The 19,502-nt window shown below is 33.1% G+C and overlaps 2 protein-coding genes and 1 long non-coding RNA gene across 3 annotated transcripts; 2 read left to right on the top strand and 1 right to left on the bottom strand.

The window, feature by feature from the left end:
* Positions 1-2,524: 2,524 nt before the first annotated feature.
* On the bottom strand, positions 2,525-3,240 carry LOC133193374 (uncharacterized). Its single transcript, XR_009721920.1, has 3 exons — positions 3,203-3,240; positions 2,827-2,897; positions 2,525-2,630 (listed from the first exon to the last, which is right to left on the bottom strand). It is a non-coding gene; the product is annotated as an uncharacterized LOC133193374 (long non-coding RNA).
* Positions 3,241-4,503: 1,263 nt separating this feature from the next.
* Positions 4,504-5,196, top strand: LOC133193198 (E3 ubiquitin-protein ligase TRIM45-like). The gene has a single exon (XM_061329166.1). It carries the CDS (start codon positions 4,504-4,506, stop codon positions 5,194-5,196), a length of 693 nt encoding a protein of 230 aa, XP_061185150.1.
* A 99-nt stretch (positions 5,197-5,295) lies between these two features.
* LOC133193197 (uncharacterized) lies at positions 5,296-6,195 on the top strand. Its single transcript, XM_061329165.1, has one exon. It carries the CDS (start codon positions 5,296-5,298, stop codon positions 6,193-6,195), a length of 900 nt encoding a protein of 299 aa, XP_061185149.1.
* Positions 6,196-19,502: the final 13,307 nt, after the last annotated feature.

The following is a 19,502-nucleotide window of genomic DNA, read 5'->3' as shown; positions in this document are numbered from 1 at the left end:
TCGTTCAAAATATGACGTAATAAGAAAGGGAATACATCCTTTCTTAGAGTGATATCCAGTGTAGAATTTTTAGGCAGTGAAAACGATAAAGTGTACGTTATCTAGGTACATGTAAATAAGAAACATAAGGGTTTTTCTCCACAGCTACAAAAAATTTAACTGAGAGTCAACAATTTTATATTAATCAATTAAAGAATGAATTTAATAGCTTTTACAATGTACACTGTATAAGCTTGGTCTATGGAGTTTACGCTTTACAAAATTCAACTCAACATTTAAATCAATTTCCTTTCCTTACATTACTTTGAACCAATTGGTTTTGTTTTGTGCTTTTTTCAACGAATTTAATTTTAACTCGGTTACCGAACAAGGTTTCAGTGTAAATTCTATTCTTAATTTTTGTCAAAATTATAGTCAGATCAATTTTATTGTGGGAAAGTCTTTTTAAACTCTCCCAAATGAATGATTGTGTTCTCTTTTTTTAATTTTTTTTTTTATAATTTACATTCAGCTTCTATACTTTGTTTTCGATGTAGTATGTTTTCAAAGAAATATTTTATTCATATGTTAATCAAAGTGTCAAATTTATCAGTTTTAGGATTGATATAGCAACAGTCATGCAAAGTATAAAATTTATTACTATTGTATATAATTTTCTATGATAGAAGTCTATACTATGGTAAATCAAAATTTTCATAGTGTTCATTGTAGTAATTGAAAGTTTTCAAAATTATCACTATAATATGAAAGTGATCACTATCGTGAAACAAAATTTTCATAGTTATCATTAAAGTTAATCAAAGTATTAAAGTTATCACTATACTTAACTATAGTTATAGTATTTTATTGCTTAAGAAGGCTTTTTTATATATTTCATAGGCAAACGCGCAGTACAGTTAAGGCAACATTTTCTATAAAAAGACACTGAAAACAAGACACTTGAAGTTTAACCTTCTTATTTTCTAGCATACGACTCTAATGAAAATATATTTGTGTCTTCTTGAAGAGTGTGTCCTTCGCTTTTAATATTGATATTTTTTGTCATCATGTGACCCTTAGTAGTCACGTGGGCTCCTATTTTAGCTCAAGATATAAAATATCAAATTTAACCGAAAAGTTCAAGGGCAAGGCAAAGAAAAAATACACTGCACAAGGTTTCAATGTGTCCCCAAGTATCTATCCTATCTCAAAAATAATGCTCATTCAGTTAGATTTCTGGTATTATTTAGTTATTCAGTAAAAACAAAGACCGGTATTGAAAAAATAGGGTACTTTCCGCATTTCATGTGAAATAATAAATTACTTAGCGAATTACAGAGAAATGAGCATCACTTTTCAAAAAGTATGCAGTAAAATAAACAATTTGATACAAAAAACTACCTCTTCATATGTCGCCTTGCCCTTGAACTTTTTAGTTTAAAATCGAAGTCTTGAAACATTCATTCTAAATATAGTTTTCAAACGCATTAGTGACCCGGCACGGGAGGTAACTCTTTGGTATTTGTAGAGTTTGTTTACCTCGCGAATTTGAACATGTAACATCTACAGACTATGCTAGGCTTTATTTTACTTATTCAAAACGGTATGCATATAAAAGATCTTGACTATAATTACTTTCCTTTGTATGTCTTCGTCCTTTTCATACACCAGACAAGACCTTGTTGAATACCTTCCGCATTTTCTCGATGATCTAGGCCTTTATCATGTACGTATACATGTATAACAATCAAGTTTATCGGCACTGCCGCAAAGTACATCATATAAGTAATATTGAAAAAATGTCCATTACTAAATTTCAATCATTTCAGATAAACGTGTAGATCTCCCCTCCCTCATATGATGAGAAACCATTCATCTCCCCCCCCCCCCAGACATAATAAAAAATATATATCTACAACAGAATGAAGTTTCACATATGGGTTTTCCTCAGTGGCTCTCCAAAATCCTCTTTTGTTTAAGAGTTCCTGTTGGCTTAAAAATTATTCAGATATAAAAACCAGGTGAGGGTTATTTACACCTGTTAATATAATTAGTTCTATCCTCCTTTCTGCATATCTAACCCCTTATATTTTGCTTCTTAGCTCCCTTGATAAAAGGACAATGATATATACTTGGGCATTGTTAACTTGTAAACATCATGATCTAGTTTTTATTTATTAGGATATAACCATTGCATCTCATTTAGAGCGGGTGCTTTCATTTTGTTTTTTAAAAGGAGGGGGGGGGTCTTATCTGTGATTAACTTGTGTATAAAAGGTTAGGGATTGATATTTTCTCTAAAAAAATGAAAGCACCCGAGCTAAATGATATAAAAATGTAATCAGAAAATAGATACTTCTTTGATACAAGTGATCATGATAAATATATAATTATTCCAATATTAGGCTTTATTTGATTCAATGTATCTAAAACACCATGTTCATGCAAGTCTGGATTTTCACACCTTTACAGCCTTAAAAGTTGACATTCATATCACTGTTGCCATTGAAAGATAACAGTTAACGTATTATTCATCTAGTAAATTTATTTAATAACTACAGCTTCTCCCATACAAAGCCAGGCTGTGAGGGTAATTCTGAGCAGGTGCATAGTTTTTCCATCAAGACATGTACTCTGGGATAAAATCCATTCTAAAAATAAAATGAAATATTATTAAGTGTGCTGGTGATTAAAACAGTAAAACTTGAAACAATGTAATGAGTAAAATCTAATGAAATCACATAGAAATGTATCAAATATCTGTAACTCTGCTGTTTTTATTTATTAAAATAATTTTTAAAATAATAGTGCCATGAATATGTGTGTTGTTGATATCATTAAGCATACCTTTTTACTTGGTCCATACACTTGCTGCCTGTGTCAACACTGGAATGGTTCAAATTCTTTGTGAACAGCTACTGTAACATAAAATATACCAAAAATGTAATGAGTCAAATACATATTAGTTAAAATAAATGGCACTACAATGCGCAAAACAAACCATGTAATGTAACATTTTCTAAAATTCATGAAATCTTTTGTTACAAAACTTCTCTGGGAATTTTAAAACTCTGCCATTTGCAATTTAACAATTTAAGCTTGGAAAATAAGTGATTAAAGGAAACAAATTCATAAATGAAATTCTTGCATCTGTTCAAAATTGAAAAACTATTATATTGGCATACAATAAAATTATTATGAAATATGTTAATAGTGAACATACCATGTTTAGAAATTGTTGCATATGTTTTCTGTAGATAACCCTGGATTATAAGCATGCAGCACCTGACAGCTACAATGATGAAAGAATTGTACATCATGTATTCAGACCAGAAAAATAAAATAACATGATATTCAATTTTAAATTTAGAAATATCATTCTACAGATTTAGAATTTCATAATACAGATGCTGAGAATTATTTTAAAGTATGAAACACTAGCTGGTGAAAATTTAAACTTTAAATCCTATTTTTGATTTACAGGACTGGGGTATAAAATGCATATATGCATGTATATTACATACACAATACAGTTTCACTTTACAGAAATATACACTTCATGGATGTGCTAAATTATCATTTGATATCCTGCTTTCCTTTTCAAATTACATATTTAGATGATTGTATATCAACATAATTATATGTCTAGTGAATCTTTTATCAATGATTGAAATTGAACAATAATTAATTTTAATAAATTTAACAGCAAACTTTTGCATGCCTGCAGATCTCCATGATACATGCATTCTCTCAAAAATTAGTTGAACGACAAGGAATTGCATATTCAGTGCAAATTAAACTGTTGGTGTGCAACTTCATATCATGTTTGTGTGTGTTGTGTGTGTAAGGGGGGGGGGGTAGACACAGCTCCTGGGCACTGCCAATATATCTTGCTACATGTATACATATTATACATATACACTCGATTATTTCATATTGATGTTAACAATAGTATGTCAAAATCTTGATACCTATGCGTACATAATCTTGATACTTATACTTATGCGTACAAATATGAAAACCCCTGCAGCTGCCCAGGGTAGAGAGGTGGGGTGCAATAGCCTCAGTAGTCCATGACTTCTCTAAATATCTGCATCATCTGATAAACAAACCATAAATTTGTTACTTTATTACTGTTCTCTTTAAAAGATTTACCTGTTTGCTGTATTTTCCACCGCAAATCTCAGCTGCTGTCTCCACGTCCTTTATGTAAACAACATTCCGTGTCACTGAGTGCAAGCGCTTGGCTGAAGCCGAGTGCAGCCAAACGACACAATAAAAAGCGAATTATTTCGACAACATGATGTTCTAAACAAGAGAAAATCACTACGTCTAATTTATTTAGAGACAAGAATACGGACATTTGTTACAAATTCTTGCAATTGTCGTTAAATAGTTATTTTGAGCTCTAATTCCTTATATAGATATATCAGGGCGGAGCGACTGTCATGACGTCAAACCTCATTATGACCTCATTACCATAAAAGTTTCATGGGTAGCCTTAACTGTACTGCGCTTCGAGTCATGGCCCAGCGCTTAAGTGCCCAGGACATTTTGCGTTGCGACATGTGTGAGACTAACATGGTGCAAATGCACTGTGATACATGCCTTTTTAGCCTATGCAAGGCTTGTGTTGGAGAACACACAATGTCTGATGAATCCAACAAAAAACATGAAATTGTTAAATTTACGTTTCGACAATCCACTCTCCTTTATCCTGGATGTACATTCCATGACAAAAAACGATGTGAAATGTACTGTAATCAATGTGATGTTCCCGTCTGTATTAGCTGCATTATATCTGACCACCATTTGGGTCATAAGATAGAGAGCATTTTGCGAATTCTGAATGAAAAGAAAGAGAATATCATCAAAGAGGGAAATGAATTAAATGAAACAATTTATCCTACCTACCATGACATTGAAAATGATGTAGAAAATATGATGAAGCAGTTAGAAAAGGAATACGGAGATATCGCAACAGCTATAACAAAACATGGAGATGACTGGTGTAACGGAATTGTCGATGTAGTCAAAAAACTTAAAACCGAAGCCAATGAGATGAAAACAACACAGCTACAAACTCTTCAGAAACACCGGGATAAAATCCACGAGAGAATTACTGAAATTAAAGATGAAATTCATTCAATCGATATTGCCGTGGACTCTTACGAAATTTCAAATCCACTTGGTGTTAAATCCAATGTAGATGACTAAAAACATCTTCCCCCAAGGATAATTCCATGTTTACCTTTATTCACCCGTAGGAAAATCGAACAGGAAGAATTCAATAAGCTGTTTGGAGCATTGTCGCCAATGTCTTTAGTTCCCGAAGAACATGGTTACAGTTTGAAGAAAACACAGAAATCATCAGATGATGAATCCTCTCCTCTAACCAAACAGCTACTCAATAAACCAGAGACTATCGCTATCATTAAGACTGCGTACAAGTATAATCTTTTTAATGTTGTATGTCGCAATGACGAGGAAATTTGGACTAGTGGAGATGAGAACACCATGAAACTCTTCAGCGTAAACATGGATTCATCTTTAAAGTCAACCCAAACCAAGTCAGGAGAGTGCCCAAGTGGCATTGCAGTGACAGAACAAGGAGAACTCATTTATGTTGATCGTAAAGACAGAACTGTGAATATTTTAAAGAATGGTGAGATGGTCACAGTGATCAGACTACAGAACTGGTTACCCCTCGGAGTCTGTAGTATCTCCCCTGGTGACTTACTGGTTACCATGTATAGCGAGGATAAGAAACCATCAAAAGTCGTCCGTTATTCTGACTACAGAGAGAAACAAACCATTCAGCTTGATGATGATGGTAAGCCTATCTACTTATATGGTGAAATCAAATACATCATTGAAAATAGGAACCGAGATATATGTGTTGCTGACACAAGCGCTAATGCATTAGTGGTGGTCAATTCTGAAGGGAAACCGAGATTCCGGTACACTGGTAATAAATCTTGTTCAAAGAGCAATCCATTTGATCTACATGGTATCACCACAGATAGTCAAAGTCACATTCTTGCAGCTGACTGTGAAAATAATTGTATCCACATCATAGATCAGGATGGACAATTCCTTTGTTTCATAGAGTGTGAACTTTTTCATCCTTGGGGATTATGTATAGATACATATGACAATCTGTTTGTCACTGAATGTTACGAGAGACAAGTAAAGAAAATCAAATATCAACAGTGAATGTCACATCTCACGTTTAAAACATATAATGATGGCAGTTGTAGACTTCGTCATTAGCCTGGGTCCGGCCTACCCATAAAGCTCCGCACAGTAGGAGCATTATGGATAGGCCGGAACCAGGCTACTCCGTCATAATATATGCTAAAAAGGTTTATTCACGTTAAAAAAAAACATTTATGTATCTCAATTTACAAAATTTTAATTCTCATCTAGATCAACATATCAGTCTGAAATGCCCTAGAAACAAATAAGTCATGATATTGTACAGAAAATTTTAGAAAGTTTTAACTTCAAATCTGTGTCCAAACCTCTTGAAAGTAAAATGCATTGTTTGCAATCTGATGAGCCATTTGTTTGAAGACATCAATAAACTGAAGCTTAATAAATGAATCTGTAAAATATATAGCTGAATTAATAAATTAAGCAACTCACTTCTTTGTTACCCATAAGGACCTGCACTTGATACATTGAACCATTGATAATTTAAATGGTTTAATTAAATTTAATGAAAGAAAACCTATTAAGATAGGTTTTATCTTTGAAACAACTGATAATCAAGCTTGTAAAAGTATATCGCTAAAAGGTAATTTATACAAAATCCAATTTACCATAAGCAAAAGATTTAGCAAGCATCACATAATTATATAAATCCTATGCTCTCCATTATATTTCTTAATTCTGCCCATTTTCACAATTATCATTGAATATAAGAATAGACTCCAATTAACCTGCCCATTCGTCAAATAAAGCCATACGCATCTTTTATATAATGTTGTGAATAACATAGAGTTCAAAAGATGTCACTAATGCAAGACTGATTCGGAACACTGCGATATATGGCACATTAATCTGTGTAAAATCTGTATTGGAGAGCATATAAGAACCGCTGAATCCCAGAAAAACAGCAAATTGTGAATTTTATTTTTCAAAGACCAAGTCCATTCTACTCTCAATGTTCTTCTCATGACAAAGAACAATACTTTCTGTACTGCAATTATATATTGTGATGTCCCATCCTGCATTAAGTGTATTCAATCTGAACTGCATGCGGGTCAAAGTTTGTTGAAAATCTTCCAAAAAAAAAAAAAAAAAAAAAAAAAAAGAAAAAGAAAAAGGGGGTGGGGAATAAAAAGAAAAGAAAAAGGTACAAGGTAATAAAATATTTGATACAATTTATACAATCTACCTAGATGAATAAAATATAAAGAAGCAGTTAGATGTTGAATATGAAAATTTCTATAAAAAAAAGTAAAACATGGAGAAAAATGGCACCAAATGATTCACGAGGTCGTCAGAAATCTTAAAACCAAAGCTTTGAAAACGAAGACCAAACAGTTGCATACTCTACAGCAACAACTGGATAAAATTAACAATTATTTTGCTGAATTCAAAGTTGAAAGTGACTAAATCTACCCTGCAACATTCTCTCATGACATTTGACATGTAGATGAAAGTAGAAAACCTTCACCGTAAATACGCCATCTCCGAATTCATCCAAAAGAAATTCAAAGGGAAAATCGATTTTATGTATCTGACAATTGAAGATTTTATTGTATGGACAGATCCTGTAATATTAACTTGGTGATGAGTTTCATCATTTATTGAAGTGTCCTTTTCTTAAGAATGAAAAACAGAAATTTATACGTAGAAATATTTATTTATTATTCATATTTATAATAAATATATTTATAAAAATATTTATTAATACAAACATAATTTTTCTTTTATGATTTGAAGGATACATCTGATGTATATGAACTAAAAGAATAAGCAAAGTTGTTTTTAAATCATTTCAAACCTGAACTTTCTACTGTATAAACATTAAATGTTTTTAACAACTGTCAGTAATGAATTTTACTATATATCGTACATCTTTTTGCTTTTCATTACTGTTCACAATCACATTTTAGTTTGTTCAATTGTTTAAATTTCATTTTACTCATATATCCCATGTGTGTCGGGGGGAGGGGGACGCTTAGTGAAAAAGTCTCAACGTCTCCTTTTCTTTCCGTCTGCCTAGCTGTCCTTCTGTCCGTCTGTCTCTTAACTTTTCATATTTTCGACTTTTTCTCAAGAACCACAGGGCATATTTCAACCACACTTGCCACAAAGTGTCCTTGCGTAAATTGGATTCAAATTTATTAAAATGAAGGTCACTCCTTGTTCTGAGAGGATATAATTACGAATTAGTGAAAAACTAATTGCGTCTTTTAAATATCTTCATTTCAAGGTCCATTGGACTACAAAAATGAAACGTGTGGACGCATTCTCAATTTAATGTAGATTCATGACCCCCATGTGTAGGGCGGGGCCACAATGGGTAATTTAAAGTTATCATAGGTATACATCTTCTCAAGAATACGAAAGCCGTAATTAGTCATATTCATGGTATAGATTCAAGCATGTTATAATCATGACTCACCGAGAGTATGGTATGAGAGTATGGTCTGACTGCAATGGGCGATAAAATTTGACATAGAAAAATAATTAAACATTTTCTTCTCAAGTACAGCAAAGCCATGATAAGTCATATTTATATGGAATCATCTCAGGTAGTGTAGATTCAATTATTTTCAAATCATGACCACCAGGTAAGGGCGAGCCACAATAGGCAATCGAAATTTTACACAGGAAAAAAATCTTAAAAAATCTTCTCAAGAAGGGCAAATCATTATTTAGTAATTTATTTCTTATAAATTCAGAAGCATCCTCAGGTAACGTTGATTCAAAAGTTTCCAAATCTAGATCCCTTGAGGTCGAAAGGGTCAGAATAAATGTAGGTGGCCAGTCTTCTTCTCAAGATCAGCAAAGCGCATGATAAGTCATATTTGTATGGAAGCATCCTCAGGTTGTGTAGATTGAAGTTTGTTCAAATCTAGATAATGTGGATAGGGGAGAGCAACAATGGGTGATCAAAGTTTTACATAGGAATGTATGGGAACATCTTTACAAATCTTCTCAAGACCAATCGGTAGAACTCTCGCTTCGTGATCGGAAGGTCCAGGGTTTAAAGCAGTGAAAGAAATATTGAAACATATTTGGTGTAGCTTCAAGTTTGTTCAAATCTTCCCTCACCTCCTCAGGAGGGGGTGATTTTGGACCACTAATTTATTTAAACTTTTCGGTAATAAACTGAAAGGAGACGTCTGATGTCGGGTTATCTTTCCTTGAGATGCGGTTTTATTTGGATTTACACTAGGACATCATTCTCACTACTGCATACGAAGATTTGGGTAACTTTTTCTCAAGTTAAGTTTTTTATTTACTTGGTTTACAAATCCTCCGTGCGATATATTCAATTTTTCACTCGTGTTTACGTACCACTATATGTATAACAGAGAACAATACAGATAAGAAACCTTTCTAAATTACTTTTTAAAACGTGTTTGTAATCCATTTAATCATAAACAATGAAAATTCAATGATTTGTTTCATTAAGCACAGGTCTACATTTTAATGCTAACGTTGCATGGTAGGGATTTTTAAATACAATTATTACATAAAGTCTGTTTACTTAGTGACCACACCATGAGTCCTCTGTCTGTCAATTGAATTTAGAAATCTAATGTACAATAAATCAGTAGATGACTGCAACGGATATTTGAATACCCCCTTTAGACCAGGAAGAAGAAAAAAAAATAACAGGAAAAAGGAGAGGTAAGAAAGACAGCATTTATCTTAGTACGAGCAACATTTCTTTCCTGGCTGCTTCAGCAGCTGCCATTACATTACAGTCAGGTATAAACCAATCACTATTTATTTATCAAAAACTATTATTTTGACAGATTTGAAATAATGCAGCATTTCTATAAATATATTTTTTAATAATAATCGGAAATACATTATATTCCCCGGCATTGCGATTCTAACAAAAGAATGCAAAGAACATGTAACTATGCAAACGAACTGAATTTTGATTGGCTAATGATAAAATGGTTGTATCTCTTTCATATTTCAATTCAAAATGCTGATATCTATCACTAAGATATATTTTGTGAGACACTATGAGAAAGTATATATATGAGAAATGTAGAAAACATGTGCATGCACAGATGCTCTAATCTTATCTGCTTAATAAAAGACTATTAATGAGAATTCATTAACAGTATTCAGTTTACTATTCGTTGTCAAATAACGTCAATTTACAATTCAGTGATTTTTTACGAGCGGCTTACTCATTTGGATATAGTAAGCCACTTTTGAATACTGCTATATGCATATAGATGACCAATGTTAAACTCTCCTTTAAATTCAGTTGTCCATTGTTGGATACTCCTATATTTTTGTGCAGTTGGCCCCTGTTTTACACCCTTACATGTATGTTTACTTTCCAGTTTATTAGAGTTGAATGTTCCTATTTCTCCTTTTTAGTAAACTATTGCTGAATACTCCATTTTATCGTATGTTTACTCCTTTATGCATATAACTCTAAGGATATCTTTTTCATATTCCCTTTTGTGCCGTGGCAATGGTTTTTGAGTGAATTTGATCAAGTCCAAATATTATGGACTTACATACATCTGTTGTGACGTCGCTATGGTTTGTGCGTGAATTTGATCAAGTCCAAATATGGTGGATTTACATACATTTAATTATACAAAACTGTGTAACACATGTGATAAAAGAATCTCTCATAGTTTATGGTTAGGTATAATTTTTATCCAACCCGTTATGTGTTTTATCCCCTCGCTAAGGCTCGAGAACAAGACCACACAACTCATGGTTTAATAAATCATATGATCACAAGGCATGGGAGATCTTTTATATTGCCAGTGCATGTTGCATTTAAAAAAAAAAACGATATGGGCCGCAGTTTCTGTATAAATTTTCAACGCATAGTATATATAAGTTTTTAAAGCTGATTTGAAGGGCGGACTCATATCAAAAGAAACACAGATGTTGTTATAAAATTATATATTTTGATTTGAACTATTTATTTATAAGAAACTTCAAATTAACAGTCCCCTACATGGTCGCTTAACACCAAAAATTAAATGTTCCTCATTTCAAAGATTATTTAGTATTAATCAAATCTTGTGTACTACTATATGTGAAACAAAGGACAGTGTAGATAAGAAACCTTTCTGAATTACTTTTAAAAGTATGTTTGTAAATGTTCCTCATTTTAATGACTCTTTAGTGCTTATTAAATCTTATTTATAATTGGCGCGCTTTTGAGCGTTGGAAATCTATTTATTTTGTATTAAGTTTTTTTGGTAATTAGCTTTAAATAGATAATGTGAAGCTAGGGAAGCATATGTGCGGAATTAAAGTATTCAATATATTTAAAAGCCATGTTTTGTACCTGTATACATGTAATAAATGAATGGTCATATATGTTTAATCATGTTAAAATTTTAAGGGTGTAATCATATAAAAATTCTCTACTAAAGGAATGTACAAGATGTTGATTATTTTCCAAATAATCGCACCTTTAATTTTACATTGAATTCTACGGGCAGCGCATATGTTATTAAGATTTTGTAAAAGGTAAATTGAACGTCATACAAATCACTTCTGTTGCTGAAAGTATGCATAAATTGAAGTTTGAAATAAAATGAATTATTTACCACATATTTTATCAAAATTAAAATTTTCTTCTTTTCATCAAGGGCAGATTACTTTCCAAAAACGTTTTAAGTACGAAATGGCCGGCTTCGTATATGTTATCAATCATGGAATTTGCTTTATTTCACTTTCATCATTATCAAGCAAAACAATTCAACTAGTTCAAAATCCTCTATGAACCAGGTAGTACCTTTTGCTCCCTCTCTAACACGGGGATGAATTAATGTGAAAGTCTCTTAAACATCGTTAAAAGACCAAATAGATTGTAGATCATCTACGTACTAAGCTATACATCTTCACGATGTCAAGGTTTTGTGAAATCCTCTCTATTTAAAAAGGTTTGAAGAGAAACGATATCACAAAACTTTGACATTGTGAAGATGTATAGGTTAACACGTATAAAACATGGTTAAAACATGCTCTCTGTTTAATAACCCGTAGATCCTTATATATTCATGTCGGAACAAGCTGCATTTTTTGAAAAAAAAATGATATTAATAGCTGATAACTTCGATGTTGGAATGTTTCCGAAACTGCTGAAAGAAAAGAATAAACGAAGGTTCTCATGCATTCCTTTTTTCAAGGATAGGCTCTGCCTCTGAACAGCGCAAATAAAACATTATTATATAGAGTCAGGTAAACTTATGAAAATCAATCCACAGAAAGGCAATATCAAGTACTTGCGGAGAAGTAAACTTTTTTTTTGAAAATAAAATGCAGATAAGCAGGAAGACCAAAATCTTGCGAGCCATACTGACATATTATTACACACAAAATCATTTTATTGAACTCCTGCAATCAAAATTCAAGAAAAAGTCTAACGGTCTTTAAGTCTTTTTTTACAAAGCTTGGCAATTACAGTTCGTCAAGTTAACAAACAAAGCTGAACAATAACTATGCTTGTGCCAATGCGAGGCGCGGAAAGTGAGAAATCCACTAAGATTTACTGTACATGTACACCCCTTTTTTCCCTTTATGATTCAAAAATTTTCAAAGCTAACCATACCAACTGATTTAAAGATTTGTCTTTCATTATGAAAAATAATTTAGAAAGCATGATATGCTATCACATGTATACCAAAACATCGAAATGTACGTTTATGAAAATGAGATTTATGTAACGTACATAATAAAATATACATGTAAGCTGGATTTATTTTAAAACATGACGTTAAATTCTTGTTCATGGCGTCGCATAAACAACGTCAAAATATCGCAACGTTAGCGTAAACTATGCTACCTTTACGTTTATATAAAACAAAAATAAAGTTTTGTACATGCAGATATTGATAATTTCATGAAAATATATACTCTCTCAAAGAGTTTTGATTGGTTGATTGTATATTGTTTTACGTCCCATTCGAGAATTTTTCACTCATATAGAGACGTCACCATATACCGGTGAAGGGCTTCAAATTTTGACCTTTACTCGGCACTCAGGGACATTGAGCAGTGAGGGATCTTTATCGTGCCAACGCCTGCCGTGACACGGGGCCTCGGTTTTTAAGGTCTCATCCGAAGGACCCGCAACTTTCACTTCAAAGTGCCGAGCGCATGGCGAAGGAACAGTTGCTACCCATTTTTTATCGACTTAGGTCAGTCGCGGCCGAGATTCGAACTCACGACCTCCCGATCACGAAGCGAGCGTTCTACCGACTGAGCTACCGTGATGGTCAAAGAGTTTTGAGGAATATTATTTAATTTTGACACGGGGCCGAATTTTCCACCAAACGCACCTTGTCCTTTTACAAAGGAATATTTAGGAAATATCTTTAAAAACATTCTACTCGAGAATGACAAATACATATGTAGTCATAGTAATATAGAACCATCTTCAAATTGTGTACATTTATGTTGTCCAGATTCTGACACCCAGGGGTTAGGGAGGCGCCACAATAGGCAATCAAAGCTTTACATAGGTTTACATCGGAAAATATTTTCTCAAAAACAGTTATGAATAGTCAAATTTACATGCATATGGAAGCATCCTTAGGAAGTGTAGATTCAAGTTTGTTAAAATCGTGATCCCTAGGCCAAGGGTGGCGTCACAATGGGCAATCAAAGATTTACATAGGGAAATATAGAAAAAAAATCTTTTAAAGTCTTCTTCTTCTCAAGAAGAGAAAATTAATATCGAAGCATCACCAGTAAACAGAGTTTTTAATCTGTTCTAATCAAGACCCCCAGGGGTAGAGAGGGGCAAAACAGGGGATTAAAGTTATACAAAGGAATATATAAGAAAGATCATTTAAGGTATTGGCATTGCAAGGCATTGATTAGTAATATTAATCCAGAAGCATCCACAAATTGTGTAAATTCAAGTGAGGGCAACAATAGTTGAGTGCAACAATTGAAGATAAAACATATAGCAAAAATCGTTAAAAGTCTTCTAAAGCCACTGATTAGTGAAAGAAATATTGAAACATATTTGGTGTAGCTTCAAGTTTGTTCAAATCTTGCCCTCACCTCCTCAGGAGGGGGATGATTTTGGACCACTAATTTATATAAACTTTTCGGCAATACACTGACAGGAGACGTCTGATGTCGGGTTATCTTTCATTGAGATGCGGTTTTATTTGGATTTACACTAGGACACCATTCTCACTACTGCATACGAAGATTTGGGTAACTTTTTCTCAAGTTAAGTTTTTTTATTTATTTGGTTTACAAATCCTCCGTGCGCTATATTTAATTTTTCACTTGTGTTTACGTACTACTATATGTATGACAGAGAACAATACAGATAAGAAACCTTTCTAAATTACTTTTTAAAACGTGTTTGTAATCCATTTAATCATAAACAATGAAAATTCAATGGTGTGTTTCATTAAGCACAGGTCTACATTTTAATGCTAACGTTGCATGGTAGGGATTTTTAAATACAATTATTACATAAAGTCTGTTTACTTAGTGACCACACGATGTGTCCTCTGTCTGCCAATTGAATTTAGAAATGAAATGTACAATAAATCAGTAGATGACTGCAACGGATATTTGAATACCCCCTTTAGACTAGGAAGAAAAAACACTCATAACAGGAAAAAAGAGAGGTAAGAAGATAGCATTTATCTTAGTACGAGCGACATTTCTTTTCTGGCTGCTTCAGCAGCTGCCATTACAGTACAGTCAGGTAGAAACCAATCACTATATATTTTTGACAGATTTGAAATCATGCATCATTTCTATATCTATACTTTTGAATAATAATCGGAAATACATTATATTCCCCGGCATTGCGATTCTAATAAAAGAATGCAAAGATCATGTACATGTATGCAAATGAACTGAATTTTGATTGGCTAATGATAAAATGGTTGTATCTCTTTTATATTTCAATTCAAAATGGTGATTTCTATAACAAAGGTTTTGTTTGTTTTTTTTTTATTGTTTAACGTCCCTCTCGAGAATTTTTCACTCATATGGAGAGGCCATCACTTGCCGGTGGAGAGCTGCAAATTTTTGACCTATACTCGGCACTGAGGACCCTTGATCGGTGAGGGATCTTTTTCGTGCCAGCACCTACTGCGACAAGGGACCTCGGTTTATACGGTCTCATCAGAAGGACCGGTCTCCTCGTCCCACAGTGGGATTCGAACCCGCGACGTAAGGATCAAGTCCTTACTCGGCGACTCTAGAGCGAACGCTCTAACCACTGCAACACGCGGGCGACCTATCACAAAGGTATATTTTGTGAGACACTATGAGAAAGTATATATGAGAAATGTAAAAAACAACAACATGTGCATGCACAGATGCTCTAATCTAATCTGCTTAATAAAAGACTGAGAATCCCATAACAGTATTCAATTTACAATTTGTTGTCAAATAACGTCAATTTACAATTTAGTGATTTTTTTTTACTCACTTGGAAATAGTAAGCAACTGTTAAATACTGTTATATGCATATAGATGACCAATGTTGAACGTACTTTTAAATTCAGTTAGCCATTGTTGGATTCTCCTATATTTTGTGTGCAGTTGGTCCCTGTTTTACACCCTTACATTAATCTTTACTTTGCAGTTGATTACAGTTGAAATTCCTATTTTTCCTTTTTAGTGGACTATTGCTGAATACTCCATTTTATCGTATGTTTACTCCTTTATGCATATAGCTCTAAGGATATCTTTTTTTCATATTCCCTGTTGTGCCGTCGCAATGGCTTTTGAGTGAATTTGTTCAAGTCCAAATATAGAGGACTTACATACATCTATTGTGACGTCGCTATGGATTCTGGGCGAATTTGATCAAGTCCAAATATGGTGGATTTACATACATGTATTTACACAAAACTGTGTAACACACGTTATAAAAAGAATCTCTCATAATTTATGGTTAGGTATAATTTTTATCGCTAAGGCAGGAGAAGAAAACCACACAACTCATGGTTTTATAAGTCATATGGCCACAAGCCCTGGGAGATCTTTTATATAGCCAGTGCATGTTGCCTTTCAAAAAAAATAAATACAAAAAAAAAAAAAAAAAAAAAAAAATTTGCCCGCAGTTTCTGTATAAATTTTCAACGCATAGTATATATAAGTTTTTAAAGCTGATTTGTAGGGCGGACTCAAATCAAAGAACACAGATGTTGTTTTAAAATTAATATATTTTGATTTCTACTATTTATTTATAAGAAACCTGAAATTAACAGTCCCTTACATGATCGGTTAACACCAAAAATTAAATGTTCCTCATTTCAAAGATTATTTAGTATTAATTAAATCTTGTGTACTACTACTATATGTGTAACAGAGGACAGTGTAGATAAGAAACCTTTCTGAATTACTTTTAAAAGTATGTTTGTAAATGTTCCTCATTTTAATGACTCTTTAGTGCTTATTAAATCTTATTTATAATTGGCGCGCTTTTGAGCGTTGGAAATCTATTTATTTTGTATTAAGTTTTTTGGTAATTAGCTTTAAACAGATAATGTGAAGCTAGGGAAGCATATGTGCAGAATTAAAGTATTCAATATATTTAAAAGCCATGTTTTGTACCTGTATACATGTAATAAATGAATGGTCATATATGTTTAATTATGTTAAAATTTTAAGGGTGTAATCATATAAAAATACTCTACTAAAGGAATGTACAAGATGTTGATTATTTTTCAAATAATCGCACCTTTAATTTTACATTGAATTCTATGGGCAGCGCATGTGTTATTAAGATTTTGTAAAAGGTAATTTGAACGTCATACAAATCACTTCCGTTGCTGAAAGTATGCATGAATTGAAGTTTGAAATAAAATGAATTATTTACCACATATTTTAACAAAATTAAAATTTTCTTGTTTTCATCAAAGGCAGATAACTTTCCAAAAACGTTTTAAGTACGAAATGGCCGGCTTCGTATATGTTATCAATCATGGAATTTGCTTTATTTCACTTTCATCATTATCAAGCAAAACAATTCAACTAGTTCAAAATCCTATATGAACCAGGTAGTACCGTTTGCTCCCTCTCTAACACGGGGATGAATTAATGTGAAAGTCTCTTAAACATCGTTAAAAGACCAAATAGATTGTAGATCATCTACGTACTAAGCTATACATCTTCACAATGTCAAGGTTTTGTGAAATCCTCTCTATTTAAAAAGGTTTGAAGAGAAACGATATCACAAAACTTTGACATTTTGAAGATGTATAGGTTAACACGTATAAAACATGGTTAAAACATGCTCTCTTTTCAATAACCCGTAGATCCTTATATATTCATGTCGGAACAAGCTGAATATTTTGAAAAAAATGATATTAATAGCTGATAACTTCGATGTTGGAATGTTTCCGAAACTGCTGAAAGAAAAGAATAAACGAAGGTTCTCATGCATTCCTTTTTCAAGGATAGGCTCTGCCTCTGAACAGTGCAAATAAAACATTATTATATAGAGTCAGGTAAACTTATGAAAATCAATCCACAGAAAGGCAATATCAAGTACTTGCGGAGAAGTAAACTTTTTTATGAAAATAAAATGCAGATAAGCAGGAAGACCAAAATCTTGCGAGCCATACTGACATATTATTACACACAAAATCATTTTATTGAACTCCTGCAATCAAAATTCAAGAAAAAGTCTAACGGTCTTTAAGTCTTTTTTTACAAAGCTTGGCAATTACAGTTCGTCAAGTTAACAAACAAAGCTGAACAATAACTATTCTTGTGCCAATGCGAGGCGCGGAAAGTGAGAAATCCACTAAGATTTACTGTACATGTACACCCCTTTTTTCCCTTTATGATTCAAAAATTTTCAAAGCTAACCATACCAACTGATTTAAAGATTTGTCTTTCATTATGAAAAATAATTTAGAAAGCATGATATGCTATCACATGTATACCAAAACATCGAAATGTACGTTTATGAAAATGAGATTTATGTAACGTACATAATAAAATATACATGTAAGCTGGATTTATTTTAAAACATGACGTTAAATTCTTGTTCATGGCGTCGCATAAACAACGTCAAAATATCGCAACGTTAGCGTAAACTATGCTACCTTTACGTTTATATAAAACAAAAATAAAGTTTTGTACATGCAGATATTGATAATTTCATGAAAATATATACTCTCTCAAAGAGTTTTGATTGGTTGATTGTATATTGTTTTACGTCCCATTCGAGAATTTTTCACTCATATAGAGACGTCACCATATACCGGTGAAGGGCTTCAAATTTTGACCTTTACTCGGCACTCAGGGACATTGAGCAGTGAGGGATCTTTATCGTGCCAACGCCTGCCGTGACACGGGGCCTCGGTTTTTAAGGTCTCATCCGAAGGACCCGCAACTTTCACTTCAAAGTGCCGAGCGCATGGCGAAGGAACAGTTGCTACCCATTTTTTATCGACTTAGGTCAGTCGCGGCCGAGATTCGAACTCACGACCTCCCGATCACGAAGCGAGCGTTCTACCGACTGAGCTACCGTGATGGTCAAAGAGTTTTGAGGAATATTATTTAATTTTGACACGGGGCCGAATTTTCCACCAAACGCACCTTGTCCTTTTACAAAGGAATATTTAGGAAATATCTTTAAAAACATTCTACTCGAGAATGACAAATACATATGTAGTCATAGTAATATAGAACCATCTTCAAATTGTGTACATTTATGTTGTCCAGATTCTGACACCCAGGGGTTAGGGAGGTGCCACAAAAGGCAATCAAAGCTTTACATAGGTTTACATCGGAAAATATTTTCTCAAAAACAGTTATGAATAGTCAAATTTACATGCATATGGAAGCATCCTTAGGAAGTGTAGATTCAAGTTTGTTAAAATCGTGATCCCTAGGCCAAGGGTGGCGTCACAATGGGCAATCAAAGATTTACATAGGGAAATATAGAAAAAAAAATCTTTTAAAGTCTTCTTCTTCTCAAGAAGAGAAAATTAATATCGAAGCATCACCAGTAAACAGAGTTTTTAATCTGTTCTAATCAAGACCCCCAGGGGTAGAGAGGGGCAAAACAGGGGATTAAAGTTATACAAAGGAATATATAAGAAAGATCATTTAAGGTATTGGCATTGCAAGGCATTGATTAGTAATATTAATCCAGAAGCATCCACAAATTGTGTAAATTCAAGTGAGGGCAACAATAGTTGAGTGCAACAATTGAAGATAAAACATATAGCAAAAATCGTTAAAAGTCTTCTAAAGCCACTGATTAGTGAAAGAAATATTGAAACATATTTGGTGTAGCTTCAAGTTTGTTCAAATCTTGCCCTCACCTCCTCAGGAGGGGGATG

Source organism: Saccostrea echinata, unplaced genomic scaffold (genome assembly GCF_033153115.1).
Source record: "Saccostrea echinata isolate AGI-Se365-2 ecotype Australia unplaced genomic scaffold, CSIRO_AGI_Sech_v1 ptg000027l, whole genome shotgun sequence".
NCBI lineage: Eukaryota > Metazoa > Mollusca > Bivalvia > Ostreida > Ostreidae > Saccostrea > Saccostrea echinata.
The sequence above is the reverse complement of the archived record's forward strand: the minus strand, read 5'-3'. Positions and strand labels throughout refer to the sequence as shown.

Bases quoted from the DNA above. Each gene is read 5' to 3' on its own strand.
- LOC133193198 (XM_061329166.1), top strand. From the start codon at position 4,504: ATGGCCCAGCGCTTAAGTGCCCAGGACATTTTGCGTTGCGACATGTGT.
- LOC133193197 (XM_061329165.1), top strand. From the start codon at position 5,296: ATGTCTTTAGTTCCCGAAGAACATGGTTACAGTTTGAAGAAAACACAG.